The following is an 18523-nucleotide window of genomic DNA, read 5'->3' as shown; positions in this document are numbered from 1 at the left end:
ATATGGTGAGATATGAATTCAAGACCTCTGTGTTGATCGAATAGTACTTTAACCACGCTGCTATTGTACATGCATTTATGATGCAGCCACTATCAATCAGAACAATTGTTCTCCTGATATATACTTTTAACATGGAAAATAGAACACAGTTTTTGGGTTTGAAAAAAATGCTCATTGTAAAAATTCACATGGGGGCGTTTATGGGTTAAAATCAAATCCTGCGTGACCCACTGGTGACTAGAAGTGGGCACGGACCAGAGAATTAATTACATTTGATTATTATCCCCTCCTTTATTTTGTAGTTGTAGCCCTATAGCTGAGTGTTTGTTGATTGCTGCTCTGTATTGGTTGCACATGTTTAACATTGAGACTCTGAAGTCTTTTTTGGCATCCTCCTGAGACATTTCAACACCTTTCATGGAGTAAGAATATCAACTATCTTTCCATCCTATAATGTAGCACTTTACAATTATTTGGATTAAATTTCATCAGCTGTCTTTCTGCAAATATCATACTACTTCCAACTCATTTTGTAATTTCTGAGCTGTCTCGACCACTTCCAATGCTCCAAATCTGCAAATTGATTACTTTGCATTGAGTTTCTGAACCTGGGCCATTTATATAAATCACAAGCATGAGTAGCCAGAGCATTGAGCCTTGTTACATCCCACATAGTACTTTCACCTCACTCTTGCTTGAGTGTAATCTGCACTCAGGTATCCTAAATACTGAAATAGCAAAGTAAATTGTGGGTTCAGGACAGCGTGCAACAAAAGTAACAGCTGAGGTTTGCTGCAATTTGAAAAAAAAATACTCCATTAGTCAGTAGATAAAGGGCTGGAAAAATTAACAAGTGCCAAAGGATATGTTACATTTCTTTATACATTGAACTGTAGAAAACACACAGACAAAATGGCCTTATTATTCCTCTCCTTTACATCTGAGATCTGAGTGCCCCTGATATACAGTAAAATAACACGTACTTACAATTGTTTTCTACCCATTAGCCAATTTCTATCCATTTCCTGGATCTGTCTTGAATCTGTACAGCTTTGAGTTTAATAAATGGTCATTCATGTGGAACTTTATCAAAAGCATTTTGAAAGTTGAGGTTCACTTATTCTTCACACAGTGACCAATGCATGAAATGGACTTAAGGTTGAATAGTGAAGGTGAAAACTCTGGAATCATTTAGGGAACATGGAAAAAAAACATTTTGTACAAAAGCAAAATATTGCAGATGTTGGATATCTGAGGCAAAAATAGAACATGCTGGAAATACTCAGCAGGACCCCCTCATCCTTTCCCTGCCTCTGTATTTGCTCAGAATCTGTTGCATCTCTAATTTTTTTCAGTTCTGACAAAAGGTACTTATTGTTAATTCTGTTTCCTTCTCCACAGATGCTGCCTGACCTGCTGAGTATTTCCAGCATTTTCTGTTTTTATTAGGGAACATCTTGGTTTCACTGTGTGGTTTTTTTGGAGGAAAGGTTCGTAGAATGGACTTTCCACCTGTACCCGTCTGGTGATGTAAAGGATGTGGAGATCCAACACCATAATCTTCACTTTTTCCTCTCCTTTACATCTGAGAACTGAGAGCCCCTGAGGTAGAGGAAAGGAATAATAAGGCCAGTTAAGGCCATTTTGTCAGCATGTTTTCTACAGTTCAATGTGTAAAGCGATGTAACATATCTTCTGGCACTTATTAATTTTTCTAGCCCTTTAGCTACTGACAAATGAATTTTTTCTTCAAATTGCAGCAATCCTCAGATGTTATTTTTGTTGCACATTTTTGTTGTCCTGAACCTACAATTTACTTTGCCATTTCAGCATTTAGGATACGTGAGTGCAGATTACACTCAAGATTACACTTGCCTGCTTTCCACACAGTTTTTCAAATGTGTATATGCCTACTCTTTCTGTTAAAGCCAATACTCGATGTGCTCTTTCATTTAAGATGAAATACTTACTCAATTTATTTTCTACTTCTAGGCCAGTGGGGTCGATGTATTGGTGAAGACTGTGGACCAAATGGAGTACAAAGTAGAACAGTGTGGTGTGTCCACATTGAAGGGTGGACAACACACCATTCGCACTGTAAGTATGAAGAGCGACCAGAAATCCAGAGGGACTGTTTCAAGGTGTGTGACTGGCACCAGGAACTTTTTGAGTGGGAATTCTCAAAATGGGGAGATTGTATACTTCGTACTAAATCAATTAAAGTTGAACCAAGGACCTCCGCTTGTGTCACTGCACAGCAGGGGCTGCAGTATAGGAAAGTACACTGCATACGAAAATCCAACAGATCGCTGGTGTTAGAAGAGATTTGTGAATTCTTTACACCTAAGCCTGCCTCGGAACAAGCCTGCCTCATTCCCTGCCCACAGGACTGTGTGGTGTCGGAGTTCTCAACCTGGTCAGCCTGCAGCAAAGGTTGTGGAAAAGGATTACAACATCGTGTTCGTTCAGTATTATCCCCACCCTTGTATGGTGGTAAGAACTGTCCATCTCTAACAGAAATTAGGAGCTGTGATATACAGGCTTCTTGTCTGGTTGGGGAGGATGAGTTTCAGTACAGTTTAAAAGTAGGTCCCTGGAGTGACTGCAGACTGCCACAGCAAAGACAAATCCGGCAAAGTGGCAAAACGGTACTGAACTTTAGTTTGCTATCATCTGAAAAGAATCATGCGAAGCATTCAATCCACCAGCATTCCAAACCATGGGATGTAGAGATAGGATATCAAACAAGACATGTCCAATGTACAAGAAGTGATGGAAAGAACACCATGCTAAGGTGAGGTCCTTGTTTCAGGGTTTTTACCTGTTTGCAAACATTAGTAAAAACAGTGTGCTATGGAATAAACCCATCTAGAAATGTTGAACCAATGTGCTAAATATGTGGAATTTTACAACTGTATATTAGGATAAAGATTGAATAACTAACTGGATTTTGGTGCATTTCTGGAAGGTCTAATGCAGGTGGGAAGTATACAGTAAATAGCAGAACCCTTAGGAGTATTGACAGGCAGAGAGATCTGGGCGTACAGGTCCACAGGTCACTGAATGTGGCAACGCAGGTGGATAAGGTAGTCAAGAAGGCATACGGCATGCTTGCCTTCATCGGTTGGGGCATAGAGTATAAAAATTGGCAAGTCATGCTGCAGCTGTACAGAACTTTAGTTAAGCCACACTTAGAATATTGCATGCAATTCTGGTCACCACACTACCAGAAGGACATGGAGGCTTTGGAGAGGGTACAGAAGAGGTTTACCAGGATGTTGCCTGGTCTGGAGGGCATTAGCTATGAGGAGAGGTTGGATAAACCCAGATTGTTTTCACTGGAACGACGGAGGTGGAGGGGCGACATGATAGAGGTTTACAAAGTTATGAGCGGCATGGACAGAGTGGACAGTCAGAAGCGTTTTCCCAGGGTGGAAGAGTCAGTTACTAGGGGGCATAGGTTTAAGGTGCGAGGGGCAAAGTTTAGAGGGGATGTGCGAGGCAAGTTCTTTACACAGAGGGTGGTGAGTGCCTGAAACTTGCTGCCGGGGGAGTTGGTGGAAGCAGGTACGATAGCGACGTTTAAGAGGCATCTTGACAAATACCTGAATAGGATGGGAATAGAGGGATACAGTCCTCGGAAGTGCAGAAGGTTTTAGTTTAGGCAGGCATCAAGATCGGCACAGGCTTGGAGGGCCGAATGGCCTGTTCCTGTGCTGTACTGTTCTTTGTTCTTTGTTCGTTGTTCTTTATAACAGCAATCACAAGTTAGAGAGGGGAGTTGTGACAATTTTGTGAAAAGCGAAAGCCTGGAAAAGTTATTTTTTACGATATTCTGGATTTTCATTTTGATATGTTGTGCATAAATAACACAATCCCAGAAACTACACCTCCCTGCCTAAGCTCTAATTCTCACTGCTTGCATATGCAGCAGATGTTGTTGCACTAAGCAATGGAAAATAATTAGTCTAAATTCTTTAGTGGATATTCTTACACGATTGTCCAATAGCATCCAAATTATCTGGTTAATCTCAATTAGTATGAATGGACTCACATTAAATGAAACGTGAATGTATATTAAAATATAGACAAAAATATCAAGGATATTTCTTACTAACAAGAAGCATGGTACAATCTCAGTGGTGTTCATACACCACTGGGACACTTTGTTAAATAACTTGCATAGCAACTTGTCCAATGCAACAATACCACTTAATTTAATTTCTTAGAAAACCTAATATAATTAAATCATTTTGCAGCTAATTATGTCAGTCACATTTTTGTGATTAAATTCACAAATTCACTCTCGTGTCCTACAAACCTGACACCTATAATAAATATATTGTATCACCCATGGCATTGCTCATGCTCAGCCAGAGGTTATGCTGCTTCATAAGCACAGGAAAATTATACTATGTATGCTACCATGTCCCCTTAAGGCTACTAGATATAATTACTGTAAGTCATAGAGTCATAACTCAATTCAAGATAATTCTTCTTTAGGACATCCTCAAGTCAATTTGAGGTTAATTGTTTGTCATCCATTGGCAGCACACTCAAAACTATATAAATAATTAAGTTGGTGTAGACATCATAAATAAGAATGTACTGTTAAATCATAAACGAAAGAAAACTAATGTTCTCGTATCTCAATTCTTAATTTCAAGTAACTATTGCAAGTTACTTAAACATTGATTCATCGTGACAGCTCAACTGAGCTAAGCTGTTTGGCATACCATTAGATATATATCTATTTTGAATTTATCTTTTTAACATCCTTTTTATGTTGTGGAAAATTTTCGGTATATTTTTTACACTGGCTTTTGAAGCCAATCCTGATTTAGTCAGGCTGCAAAAGCTTTCAATGCATTCCCTTACTTGGAATACCATCACCACATTCTTTTAACCCACTATCTCTAAGCTTGTTGCAGTTATCCTCTCTAAGAATATTATTGTCTTTTCAGAAAGTATTGCTACCCTCTCTGAAGTTACAAAACCCTTTTGGATGCTGCCACAATTGTTCTCCAGATTGCCATTGATTCTCTTTACAAGGTTACCATTACCTATCCATTCTCTCACACAAGTATAATTGGCTTCAAAAATTTCACATATCATAATTGAAATGCCTGCACATGAAGCACAGATATGCTATATGACACTTCCATGATCCTACTAAAATGCTGCTAAACTGAGCATTTGTCCCAGAAAATACACCTCCCTGCCTAAGCAATAATTCTCACTGCATGCATATGCGCCAGATGTTGTCACACTAAGCAATGGAAAATAATTAGTCTAAATTCTATAGTGGATATTTTTACACGATTGTACAATAGCATCCAAATTATCTGGTTAATTTCAATTAGTATGAATGGACACACATTAAATGAAATGTAAAGGTATATTAAGGTATAGAGAAACAATAACAAGGATACTCCTTACTGGCAAGAAGCATGGTACAATCTCAGTCTCTCACTCTCCTATGAAATATTATTTGCAGCAAGCCTATTTAAATGAGATTGTTTTAATCAGTTTCATTCAGTTGGAAGCCGAAATGAGTATTTGAGCATCATTTATCAAATTTGCCTCCTGCGTCTTTGCTAATTTTCCTGCAAATATTTCGAAGCTCAGAACATTACATTCTTCTAACATTAATCTTGTGGTTTCTGATTTATCCCAAAAGATTAGAATAGTGATAACCAGTGACGTGCTGGTACTAGTTATGAAGTATATATATATGACTATAATTACAGCACGGTGGGATAGTTCACATATATGCATGTGGACATGCATTTTTTGCTGAGCTATAGCTGTAGCAATTGGAAGGATTCCTCCTGCGCTTGTGGTGGTGATATGCTTATCCAATAGCTACAAAATCACGACAGAAACTTTCTGCAGTGCTGTTAGTCTAAGTCTTATTGCCAATACTGTAAACCGCAGAACTAAGACAATTCTATATGGTGTCAAATTGATGAGTATGTAAACCACAAGTCACATGACGATTTAGCAAACATTCCAGCTGTCACTGGCATTTTGACACCAGGGTATAGTGGGATCGTCGCACAACTAAAGGGATGATTACATCCTCTCCATTGAGGAGCAGTTAATTAGCTCTTGAAATTGCTTACAATTCATTTAGATTGTCTGCCACATTGGGACAAGGATCTGAACGGCAGTTTTATTTAATTTTTCCTGGTCACACATGACCATTAATTAGAATCAAACAGATTATTTGTGGTGTCTACCTGGCTATGTCCCATCCAAGGTAATCACAAAGAAAAAAAACTTGCATTTATAAAGAAAGAAAGATTTGCATGTGTATAATACCTTTCATGACCTCAGGATATTCCAAAGAACTTGGCTGTGGGATAAATATTGACTAGAACACCAAGGAGAGCTTTCCTGTTGTTCTTTAACATTGGGTTCAACATCTCTGACAGTGCAGCACTCCATCAGTACTGCATTGGAGGGTTAGCCTAGATTTTGTGCTGTAGTCTTTAGAGGAGGCCTTGAATGCCCAATCTTCTGATTTAGAGGCGAGAGAGCTACCTAATGAGCCACAGTTAACATTGTATGTATACCATGCTGGCTGGTGTCTGTAGCCAACAAAAGAAAGCATATAACAAAGAAAATACTGGAGTTACTCAGCAGGTCTGGTAGCATCTGTAGAGAGGGAAACAGAATGAATGGGCAGAATTCCACTGGCTTCGTGGAGACGGGAATGAAGGCGGGTGTCCGGTAAAATGGCGTGGGGCCATGTCATGCTGGCTCCCCAATGTCTTCCCGTTGTCAACCAATTTTACCAGATGCGGGCAGTGGGATGGATAAATGGCTGACAGATTGGTGGCAGGCAGGTAATTAAGCTTGCGAAACAGCCAGTTGTCAAGTATTTTCCTGCCTTTTTACGATTTTACCAATGGCACATGGGATGCACGGAGGCTCAGAGCCTCGTCTCAAATGAGGTGAGATCGCAGTGGCAGCTGAGCTGTGAAAGGAATTGACAGCCATACTGTGAAACTGTCTGATGGTTGTGTCTTCAAGAAGCAGTGCTATCAAGGTGGGAGGCAGTGCAGAGGGTGGGGCCAAAGTTAAGTGCTGCTAGTGGAAAGGTGTCTCCCACGTCCAACGCAGCCACAGAAAATGGACAAGGTTCTTGAGAGGTTCATCGCAGTGGATGCTTCACCTGGCTAAGTCAATGCTTTCGTGCTGATTCCTCCAGTGGGAGGACAGCTGCACAGAGATGGGGATGCAGCTGCATGGAGCACCTGTGCAGCAGTCAGAGGAGCTCCAACAGGTTGAGGAAGCCTTTGGACATGGACGAGGAGGTCGCATGGGGGCAAGAAGGCAGCCTCATGATTGCAGAAGGTGCTACGCAGCTGAAAAGGTGCACTGTCAGAGGCTCAGCTTCATCGAAATGTCCAATCACCAACGTCAATGAATACTGTCTGTCCAGGGAAGTGGTGGCAGAGCTATGTAGTATGCTGGAGTAGGAGTTGATGCCAATGGGAGGTGGTGGACAACCAAAGTATGTAACCTTAAAGGTGATGCTGGCACTTAACTTTTTTGCCTATGGCTCATTCCAGGGATCATCTGGAGATCTATGTGGCATCTCTCATTCAGCAGCCCATTGCTGCATGAAGGAGGTCTCTGATACCATGTACTATTGGGCTGGCCAGTAAATCGAGTTCACAACCAATCCGACCAGTCAGTCTGAGAGGGCATTTGGCTTCAGGGTCATGGCTGGATTTCCCCAGGTGCAGGGGTCCATTGACTATACACATGTGGCCATCAAAGCCCCCTCAGAGCAGCCAGGCACCTTTGTGAACGGGATGGGGATTCCACTCCTTCAATGTTCAGTTGTCTGTGACTGCCATAAGCAGTTCATACAAGTGTGAGCGAGATTTTTGGGAAGCTGCCACGACTTCTATATCAGGATGTAGAAAAGTCGCAAGCGAAATTAGAAGGCAGGCGAAACAAAGGTGAGTATCAATTAGACTTAGAACAAAGAATAATGTCAAAAAGACAAAGTTAAGGGCACTCTACCTGAACGCATACAGCATTCCCAACAAGGTAGATGATTTAAAGGCACAAATAGAGGTAAATGGGTATGATCAAATTGCCATTACAAAAACGTGGCTACAGGGTGGCCAAGACTAGGAACTGAATATTCAAGGATATTGAGGAAGGACGGGCAAAAAGGAAAAGGAATTGTATTGCACTGATAATAAGGGTGGGATCAGTACATTAGTAAGCGTGGATCTCAAATCGAAAGAACAGAATGTGGAATCTGTTTAGGTGGAGCTCAGAAACAGCAAGGGGCAGCAAACATTGGTAACAGTTGTTCATAGGCCACCAAATTGTAATGGTAGTGTGGAACATGGTGTTAATCAGGAGATTAGAGAAGCATATAGCATGGAAATACAGTAATCATGAGTACTTAAATCTGCATATAGACTGGGTAAACCGAATGAGAACTAATGCTGTGGAGGACGAGTTTCTGCAGTGTGTTAGGGATTGTTTTCTAGAACAGTATGTTGAGGAACTAACTAGAGAACAGGCTATTTTAGATTTAGTATTATGTAATGAGTAAGAGCTAATTAATAAACTTGTTGTAAAAGAATCTTTAGGGATGAGCGACCATAATATAATAGAATTGAATATTATGTTTGAAAGTGAGGTAGTTCAATCTGAAGCCATGGTGTTAAATTTGAACAAAGGAAATTCTAAAGGTATGAGGGGCAAATAAAAGGTATGATAGTACATAGGCAATGGATAGTCTTTAAAGAATTATTACATAGTTTACAGCAGCTATACATTCCTTCAAGGCACAAAAACCCAAAAAGAAAAGTCTGTCAACCGTGGCTAACAAAGGAAGTTGAGGATTGTATAAGATTTAAAGAAAAAGCCGATAAAGTTGCCAGAAATAGTAGTAAACCTGAGGATTGGGAGGATTTTAGAATACAGCAAAGGAGGACCAAGAAACTGATAAAGAAAGGGAGAATAGAATATGAATATAAACGAGCAAAAAAATAAAAATGGACTGTAAAAGGTACAGGTACAGGAAATGTTTGGCTAAGACAAGTGTGGGTCCATTACAGGCAGAGTCAGGAGAATTTATAATGGGGAATAGAGAAATGGCAGAGAAGCTAAATGATTATTTTGTGTCTGTCTTCACTGAGAAAGATACAAGAAATCTCCGAGAATTAGAGATCCAAGGGACTAGGGAGAAAGAGGAATTGAAGGAAATTAGTATTAGTAAGAAGGTTATATTGAAGAAATTAATTGGGCTGAAGGTTGTTAAGTTCCCAGGACCTGACATTCTACATCCCAGAATATTGAAAGAGGTAGCTGTGGAGATAGTGGATGCATTGGTGATCATCTTCCCAAATTCTATAGATTCTGGAATGGTTCCTGCAGATTGGAAGGTAGAAAATGTCCCCATACTATTTAAAAAGGGAGAGAGAGAGAAAACAGGGAATTGCAGACCTGTTAGCCTTACATCAGTAGTAGGGAAAATGTTAGCATCTATTCTAAAGGATGTGATAAATGGAAACTTGGATAATAATGATCTGATTGAGCACAGTCAACATGGATTTATGAATGTGAAATCATGTTTGATGAACCTGTTGGAGTTTTGTTACTAACAGAATTGATAAAGGGGAGTCGAGTCGGTGGACGTCGCATACTTGGATTTTCAGAAGGCTTTTGATAAAGTCCCCCACAGGAGGTTGGTTAGCAAAATTAAAGCACATGTGATAGGAGGTAATATGCTGGCATGGATTAAGGATTGGTTAACAGGCAGAAAACATAGAGTAGGAATAAACGGGTCATCCTTGTGTTGGTAGGCTGTGACTAGTGGGGTACCGCCAGGATCAGTACTTGGGCCCCAGCTGTTCACAATATATATCAATGATTTGGATGTGGGGACCAAATGCAATATTTTCAAGTTCATGGATGACACAAAACTAGGTGGGAATGTGTGTTGTGAGGAAGATGCAAAGTGGCTTCAAGGGGATTTGGAGAGATTTAGTGAGTGGGCAAGAACATGGCCGACGGAATATAATGTGGAAAAATGTGATGTTATCCATTTTGGTAGGAGGAATAGATGTGCAGAATATTTCTTAAATGGTAAGAGATTAGAAAGTGTAAATGTGCAAAGTGACCTGGGTGTCTTCGTCAATACGTCACTGAAAGCTAGCATGCAGTTGCAGCAAGCGATTAGGAAGGCTAATGGTATCTTAGCCTTTATTGCAAGAGGATTTGAGTACAGGAGTAGCAAAGTCTTGCTTCAATTGTATAGAACCTTGGTTGGACCGCACCTGGAGTACTGTGTGCAGTTTTGATCCCCTTACCTCAGGAAGGATATTATTGCCATAGAGGAATGCAATGAAGATTCACCAGACTTGTTCCCAGGATGGCGGGACTGTCCTCTGAAATGAGATTGGGGAAACTGGGCCTGTATTCTCTAGAGTTTTGAAGAATGAGATCTCATTAAAACTTACACAATACTTAAAGGGATAGACATGGTAGATGCAGATAAGAGGTTTCTCCTGGTTGGGCAGTCTAGAACCAGGGGACACAATTTCAAAATAAGAGGAAGCCAGTTAGGACCGAGATGAGGAAAAATGACTTTACTCAGAGGGTTGTGAATCTTTGGAATTCTCCACCCCAGACAACTGTGGAAGCTCAGTCATTGAGTAAGTTTAAAGCAGAGATGGACAGATTTCTAAATATCAATGACATAAAGGGATATGGGGATAGTGTGGGAAAAAGGCATTGACGTGGATGATCAGCCATGATCGTATTGAATGGTGGAGCAGGCTCAATGGGCTGAATGGCCTACTCCTGCTCTTATGTTTCTATGTGCTATGCTCCATGTGTCTCTTCATCAGGATTGCCACTCTCTCAATAGAGGATGCCATGCATTCAAATGCCACAGATATGGAGCCACTCATGCATGGATGGACTCCTCCATCATTTACACATAGGATTTCACTGTCTCTGGAAACTGCAATAGATAGTCACACGTTTGATGCTGCAGCTGAAGCATCTGCTGCTTTGCTGATGACACGAGAGGCTCGCCATCTGCATGGAGCTGAGCAACGCTGGCCCTCCCTTCATTCCTCTGACGCGAAGTGACCGCAGCTGTCACTGCCTCCGTTACCTCCTTCTGCACATCTGTGTAGTGCTCACCAGATTGTGACACCCTTTCTACACGAGCAACAAAGCCCAGCAATGTGAATGTATCTGTGCGAGTGGCAGGTGTGCTAGAATTAAGTGACGCTGTGTCTTGAGATGGCGTTGCATCCAGTTAGCTTTCCAGTGTATCAGGAGCCCTGGTCTGTTCCTCTTCTGCAGCTGTACCTGGTGGAGAGACATGATTTAAATGAAACAGTTGCTCCTTCAGCCAAGCTCAGATCCTTTGGTCAGGAGCTTCCCAGTAGCATTAAAGGTCCACAGAGATGCCACAGGCCACACATAATCTCAGGGATGTTGAATGCAACCATTGCTTTACTCACTCTCCATAGCTTCTGCCTCTGCCTCACCCTCAACAACAGGCTGCCCTGCCATGACCCATCCAATTTCAAAACTGCCTCCTCCTCCATTGGTATCAACACGATGATGAAAGGAACTCTAACCCCGGTTCATTGACGCTCCCTGAAATTCTGAGCATGCTTCTCCTGCAAGCATAGACATATGCAGTGTCATTCCTCTGTCTTATGGTGCAGTTGCGCTGGTCACTTTGAGTCACTGTAAACATGCAGCAGAACAGCACTGGGATGACATGGTAAGGCAGCCACTCAGCCATCTCAATGTAGCATTCACTCATCACTGAGCATAGGGTTTGGGTGCGTGTGAACTTAACGCCTCAGTGTGGACATTGACCCATGCACGGGTCGACCGTCTGGCCTCACATTTCACGGGTGCCTTTTAATTCATGCTTGACTTGCAGTTTCCAGACCGCAGCAGCTCATTAAATCTCTTCCTACACTAGATCCAAGTTCTTTCATCAACCCGTCAGCTGCTTGCGACATCTGCCACCTCCGCCCATGCCTTTTCAGTGAGACTTGCTGGCCTCCTCCTCCTCCTCTCTGCTGGAAACAGGACCTATCTCATTTCTCTGCTTGCAAAAGCACCCCAGGGAGTCGTCACAGAATCGTGGAGTGACCTTTCTCGTTCTGACGCCATTGCTCTACTGCTTTCTTTGTTGTTGACCCCCCCTCCTTCTTGCCTCTGTCTTCAACCTGCCTGACTGCTGCACATGTGCCTTTAAAAATGGCAGCTGCGTGCTAGCTGCCGACACTAGGACCCGCCTGCCACCATTAATTGGCCAGCTCTGCCGCCTGCAGGCTCTTAATTGGCTGGTGCTGGTAAAATCCCATAGGAAGTCCCGCTGCCCACCTGTGCACGCCACCGACTCACATTTCCACCTTACATCAGGCCGTTTGTCTGATTGGTAAAATACAGGCCAACGTTTCAGGTCGATGGCCTTTCATCAACGAAGAAATAGCATGCTATTATGGCAATGGACATGAAGTCTCATTATTTTTTTTCTTTCCCTGCTTTCTCCCAGCAGGAAAATAGTCCTCTTTTTTTTAAACTGTGATTATATAATTAACTGCCACAAATGTAAGAAAACCATGCCACTATATTAGGTTATTAATGTAAAAATGCTTCTACATTTCTGCTATTTCTAAGTACATGTGAATGAAATGAGAAGAACATGTAAACAATGGAGTTAATTAAAGTCACGAGTAAACTGTTTTGGTAAAATCTATATAATGGCTGGTGTAGTTCCTGAGTGCAGCCAGGATTAGTTTTACAAAGAGAACCTTAGAGATTTTTTTCATGAGTTTACCAACCATCATACTCAACTTTAAGGAAGCTATATTAAAAAGAGTATAGGCAGGAAATTATGAGTGTCAACCAAATAGTGGGATGACTAAAGTGAGTAGACACTGGAAAATCTGGGTCAGTAGAACCCACTAAATCTTCTATAACACTGTTAACAATGACCAGATATAAACAAAATTGGAAGTAACTTTTCATTTTTCTTAATAAGGATTTAAGTCTCATGAGTATACTTGAAGTCTATTAGATTTTGTGATACTGACATACTGTTTCATTGGCTTTTGTCTTTAGCCTTTGTATTCACGATGACACCCCTGCGATCTTTCAATCATGCGTTATGCCTAGCGACTGTGAATTTTCTGAATGGACTGGATGGAGTTCTTGCACTAAGACTTGTCAGTCGTCTGACTATTCTCCGGGATACAGAAGCAGGATTCGATTTGTAAAGCATATAGCTATAGGGGGTGGCAAAGATTGTCCCAATCTCAAGGAAAAAGAAACTTGTAATATTGGAGGGGAAGGATTACCACCATGCCCGAGGTATGTCCTATGACTTAATTGCTTTCAAAAACAATATTAAATTTTTAAATAATACTATATTTATAGTTTATACCTGCAAACCTGTTTGCTAATCATCCTTGATAATCGTACTTGCACATTTTCAAAATGAAGTTTTGCAAAGTTGTTATACACCAACTTGTACTTATACAGTGGTCTTAATATTGGAAAATGTCCCAAGATCCTACACAGGATGGAGATTTAGCAACTTAGCAGGTGTTAAAAGATTTGGGGAGGTAATAGAAAGTGTGTTGGAAGAGAACAGTGAGGATGGATTTGAAAGTGTCGAGAAATGTTGCAAGATGGTGAGGTTCAGGAAGAGAATTGGAGAGTACAGGGCAATGAATGCTGAAGCCTTTGAACCAATGGTGGAGTGAAGGAAGGTGGAAACACAAAATATGCCAGAATTGGAAGAATGGGACATGAATTGGTATATCAAGCTGAAATAAATTCAAGAGCTAGAATGAATTGACAGAATTTGTTGAAGATGAATATTTTGAAATCAAAGCATTCGACGCAGGGAGCTGGTCGAGGAAAGGGATGCTAAGTACGGGATAGGCTGCAGATGTTGGAGCTTTGGGCAATCTAGAGATTACATACAGTGGAACTTAAGAGGCGATATGTAGTGTATTAGAGAAATTGAGGATGATAAACATTGATGGCATTTTCTGTATGGTGGGGCTGGTAGCAGATGTTAAGGAAGTGAACATATACTCCTTTGGGGATGGCTAGGATATGGAATTTGAAGCTCAGCTCAGGGTCAAACAGGACACTGAGGTTGTGCACTGCTGCAATAAAAACAAAATACTGCAGATGCTGGAAATCGGAAATAAAAACAGAAAGTGCTGTAAATACTCAGCAGGTCTGGCAGCATCTGTGGAGAGAAAAGCAGAGTCTGTGATCGTTCATCAGAACTGGCAAAGGTTAGAAATGTATTAGGTTTTAAGCAAGCTTGTATTATCCTTCCTTTCCAAAGATCCAGGGGTGCAGGGGGAAAGAGGACAAAATGGAAGGTGTGTAATAGGATAGAGGACTAGAGAGATTAACTGACAAGGAGGTCATGGAGCCAAGGCAAAGAGAGTGTGCTAATGGGTGTGGTGAAAGACAAAGCATTAGAGTAGAGAGAGTGTTAATGACAGAATAATGAACAGCCCTAGCCACAGTGGTGCAGTGGCTAGCACTGCAGCCTTACAGCTCTGGCGACCTGGGTTCGGTTCTGGGTACTGCCTGTGCGGCGTTTGTAAGTTCTCCCTGTAACCGTGTGGGTTTTCTCCGGGTGCTCTGGTTTCCTCCCACATACCAAAGACTTGTGGGTTGATAGGTAAATTGGCCACTGTAAAAAAAAAAAATGCTCCTAGTATAGGTAGGAGAATTGAGTTAATGTGGGATTAGTATAGATGAGTGGTCGATGGTCGGTGTGGACTCATTGGGCTGAAGGGCCTGTTTTGGTGCTGTGTCTCTCTATGACTCTAAAAGCACAAACATGAAAATCCCAGTTTAAGGCAGGTGCACTGTGTTGAGACTGAACAAACACAGCTGATAAAGCAGAACCATGAAACAATGTTTTCATATGAAAATTAAGTTACAGTAAACTTACAACTAATTAATTTTATCATGCTTTAACTAGTTTGACCATCGCAATACAGGGTGTGGCCTTTTCTTCCCTAACTATGTTGAATTCTTGTTTATTAGCAGTGTTGAGGTTAATACCTGCAATTATGAAACCAGAAACCAAGCAGGTAGTGTGGAAATAGGAATCAAAACATCACACACTAATGAGAAAAGCAACTGGATATTTGGAAAGGGAGGATAATACAAGCTTGTGATTTTAAAAAGAAACCTGATGATGCTACTTAAATGTTACTTTACTAGCTGTTGTGACAGGACATCAGTATTTCAACTAAAATCTCAAGTTGGTTTCCAACTTTTTTTTCAACTGAGAATCAAAGTTCATGAGCCTTACTGGATGTGATTAGCTGGTTCAAAGCTCAGATATTAAATGGTCCATGGGGTCAAACTTAGGCAAACTGGCAGGCCCACTTCTGCTTCACGAAGCATACCTTCTGTCATAGTCTCATGGAGCAGCACAGGAGCAGTTGGGGATAGGATTATAGTAATTACATCACAGATTGTCTAGGTTTACTAGCTGGGTGGTAGTGCGAAGGTACTATATAGGGGATATTAAGTAACTATGTTGCTGAACTTCACTTGGAAGCTTGAGACGACCATTAATTCAGGAGTTATGATAAGATTTCAAACTATTGGCCAGTACCTCAAACACACCATTCCTATGTATTGCTCTGCTCATTCCAGAAATGTATGGCTTTCCACAGAACCTAAAGCACAACTTTGAAATAATTCACTGCCAATTCACTACCCATTAAGTACTATTTGTGATAAGTGAATTAGGACCAATAATAATTGTGTGAAAATATCACTGCTTTCTACACATTTCCATTTTCAAAGCTTTAATGTAAAGAATTTAAGTTAAGAATAGAATAAATTGTTATTTTTAAGGTGGTATGGGTGGGCATGCTTCAGAATCATCTGTCCATCACAATCCTGTTTTAGAAAGGTCCATAATTGTGAGTTCATGTATCTTCTTCTTCTGCATCCTGTTAAGGTATTCTCAAGTTCACATAAGGTGGCTGGGAAGTACAAACATAGATTTACACAGAAATACTATAGTATAGATCAGAAAAATATTCTACAATGATCTATATATACTATCATAGATGGTTAGCAACGCATTACATCATTGTGCTCAAGGCAGTAATTCAATCGTGTGCATTGACAGTGAAGCTTGAGCAGTTCAAGAATGTAAGCAGAACTGCTTTATTGAATTAATTCCTTGCAATGCACTGCCAGACATTTATAGTTCTTTAGTGGGCAATATAAATAGTAGCATAAATGGTTTCATTTTCTACTGTGGTTCTGAAACCCAGTCACCAAGTGAAGCTGAGTTGAAAGATGACTTTACAAGCCTATGTTGCTCCATGCAGTGCATATTGGAAAGTTTTGCTCGGCCAGGTTATTGGGGGATATGGAACCAAGGCAGGTAAATGGAGTTGAGATCCATATTAGCCATATTCTAATTGAATAGAGGAACAGGCTCAAGAGCTGAAAGGCCTGTGTCTGTGTTCCTATTAGGTATGCACTGCTCATGATTAATTTAAATGGTCAGAAAAGTGGAAAGAGCCAAATGTCCACTTTGTGCTGGCAGTGGATAAGGCTCCAAGCTGGCAGCATGGACTTGTAAAAGTACCTGCTAAATATTAGATAGACCAAGGTTGTGATTCAAACCTAGGTCCTCTGAATAGAAGCCTCAAGCTGCACCAAAAGAATTATTGGGATCTGTGCAATAAGTTAAGTTTATTTACAAGTACCTAAAAAATTACCAACTATTAATGTTCAAGATAAGCAAGCCGGAAGAACAATCTGTAAATACAGATGTTGTTTTGGAGTACCGAAGTACATTTTTTGTTCAGAATCTTTTGAACTGCATTCAGTATGGAGCAGTATACTCAGCAAATTAGATCTGTAATAATAACATGATCCACAAACTCTTGACACATCAAATCTTGGTTAAAACAGACTGCAGAAAATCCATCAGCCCAGCAAAAATTAACTGTTTGGAAAATCCTTTGCTGAATGTAATCCACTTTATACTTACAGGGAGATGATCCAATGCAAAAGTTAACTGCACATGCACTCTATCAGATAGATCGATATAGAGCAAACCTCCAGTGAAATGACTTCCTATTGAATACAGTCACAGCATGAAAAGAGGTCTATGATCATTCAGGAACAGAGCTATTAATCTCTGTGTGGCTTTTTCCCCCTTTTATTTATTTTCCAGTGACAGAAACATGAAGTCTATAAAATTCTGTGTGGCACAATGAGAGCTAAAATACTTTAGTTTCTTAGAATCAAACCAGAAAATGTTGTTGTTCTACTTTCAGGTCATTTTCAGGATGCAGTAGAACATTCTACAACACAACTAAAATGAACTGTAACACATGAATCCTGATTTTCAAAAGCAGAGAGTGAAAAGTATTCATCTTTTATATTGAGGACATGTTATAATCCGCTTTAATAATATACAATAAATAGATAAGCAACAAGGATAAGTGGGTTCCTCAGGATTTTGTGACATTACTTCAATGTTGTGATGATGTATCAATGAGAGAATGATTTCCAGATTCAATGATTGGTCCCAGAAACATAAATAGAAATAAAGGGAGACAATAATTGATATGTGGAAGTGATTATCATATGCTCGATTCACTGAAGGATTCAGTTGTTGCATAAAGCACCAGAAGGAAGCTCAAACAATGTGCAGCCATCATCTGAATCCCAGGATGAAATTACTGACAGGAAATCATTCTCATATCCAATATCCTTTATAGTGTGCAGCTTGCAAGGGCAGGCTATTTTCAGTTTTTCCTCTTTGTTTGCTCATGCTTGTTATCATAATGGACATTAACCATGAGGTTCCTCCTTTTAGTTGATTTGCAATGACCCCCATACTGAGTGATCAATGATTTTATTACAATCACTGGAAATTTGTTGTGATAATTTGCAGTCTGTTCATGCCTACCTAAACATTTACCAACTATTAATGCTCAAAATCAGCAAGTCAGATGAACAGTATAAATACCAAGATGTTGTTTTGGAGTACCCAAGTACATTTTTTGTTCAGAATCTTTTGAACCACATTCAATATGGAAAAGTATACTCAGCAAATCTGATCTGTAATATTATAATCCACGCATTCTTCCAAAAGCCTGTCTGAGGTAATAGCAACCAATGTCAAGTACTCTGAAATCAAAGTTGAGTTAATTACAGCCTCAACTTCAATACATAAACAGCCTGGAATCCTTTTACTTGTTAACTTGCCATATAATCTTGACTGCAGCAGCTTTAACTTGGTATCCTTTTATTATTTTAATTTGTTAATGACAACTCAATTGCGAAAAGTTTCCAAACATGATGATTTGTCAGCAAAAATCATGTAAACAGTTATTTCCAGTTATCCAGCTCATCATTCACAGGGACCACCATTAATAAAGGACTAACTTACACTACAGTAATTCTGAATGATTTGCATACATAT

General features: G+C 40.3%; 1 protein-coding gene across 6 annotated transcripts in view; it reads left to right on the top strand.

The window, feature by feature from the left end:
• thsd7ba (thrombospondin, type I, domain containing 7Ba) overlaps positions 1-18523 on the top strand; it is a 953049-nt gene that overhangs the window by 336484 nt on the left and 598042 nt on the right. For all 6 annotated transcript variants that reach the window (XM_068035032.1, XM_068035036.1, XM_068035034.1 and 3 more), the window contains exons 4-5: positions 1993-2794; positions 13141-13389. In XM_068035032.1, the coding sequence (XP_067891133.1) occupies positions 1993-2794; positions 13141-13389 (1051 nt within the window). The remainder of the gene's footprint in view (positions 1-1992; positions 2795-13140; positions 13390-18523) is intronic.

Source organism: Heterodontus francisci, chromosome 7 (assembly GCF_036365525.1).
Source record: "Heterodontus francisci isolate sHetFra1 chromosome 7, sHetFra1.hap1, whole genome shotgun sequence".
In the NCBI taxonomy this organism is placed as follows: Eukaryota; Metazoa; Chordata; class Chondrichthyes; order Heterodontiformes; family Heterodontidae; genus Heterodontus; species Heterodontus francisci.
This window is presented reverse-complemented; position numbering and strand designations above follow the sequence as displayed.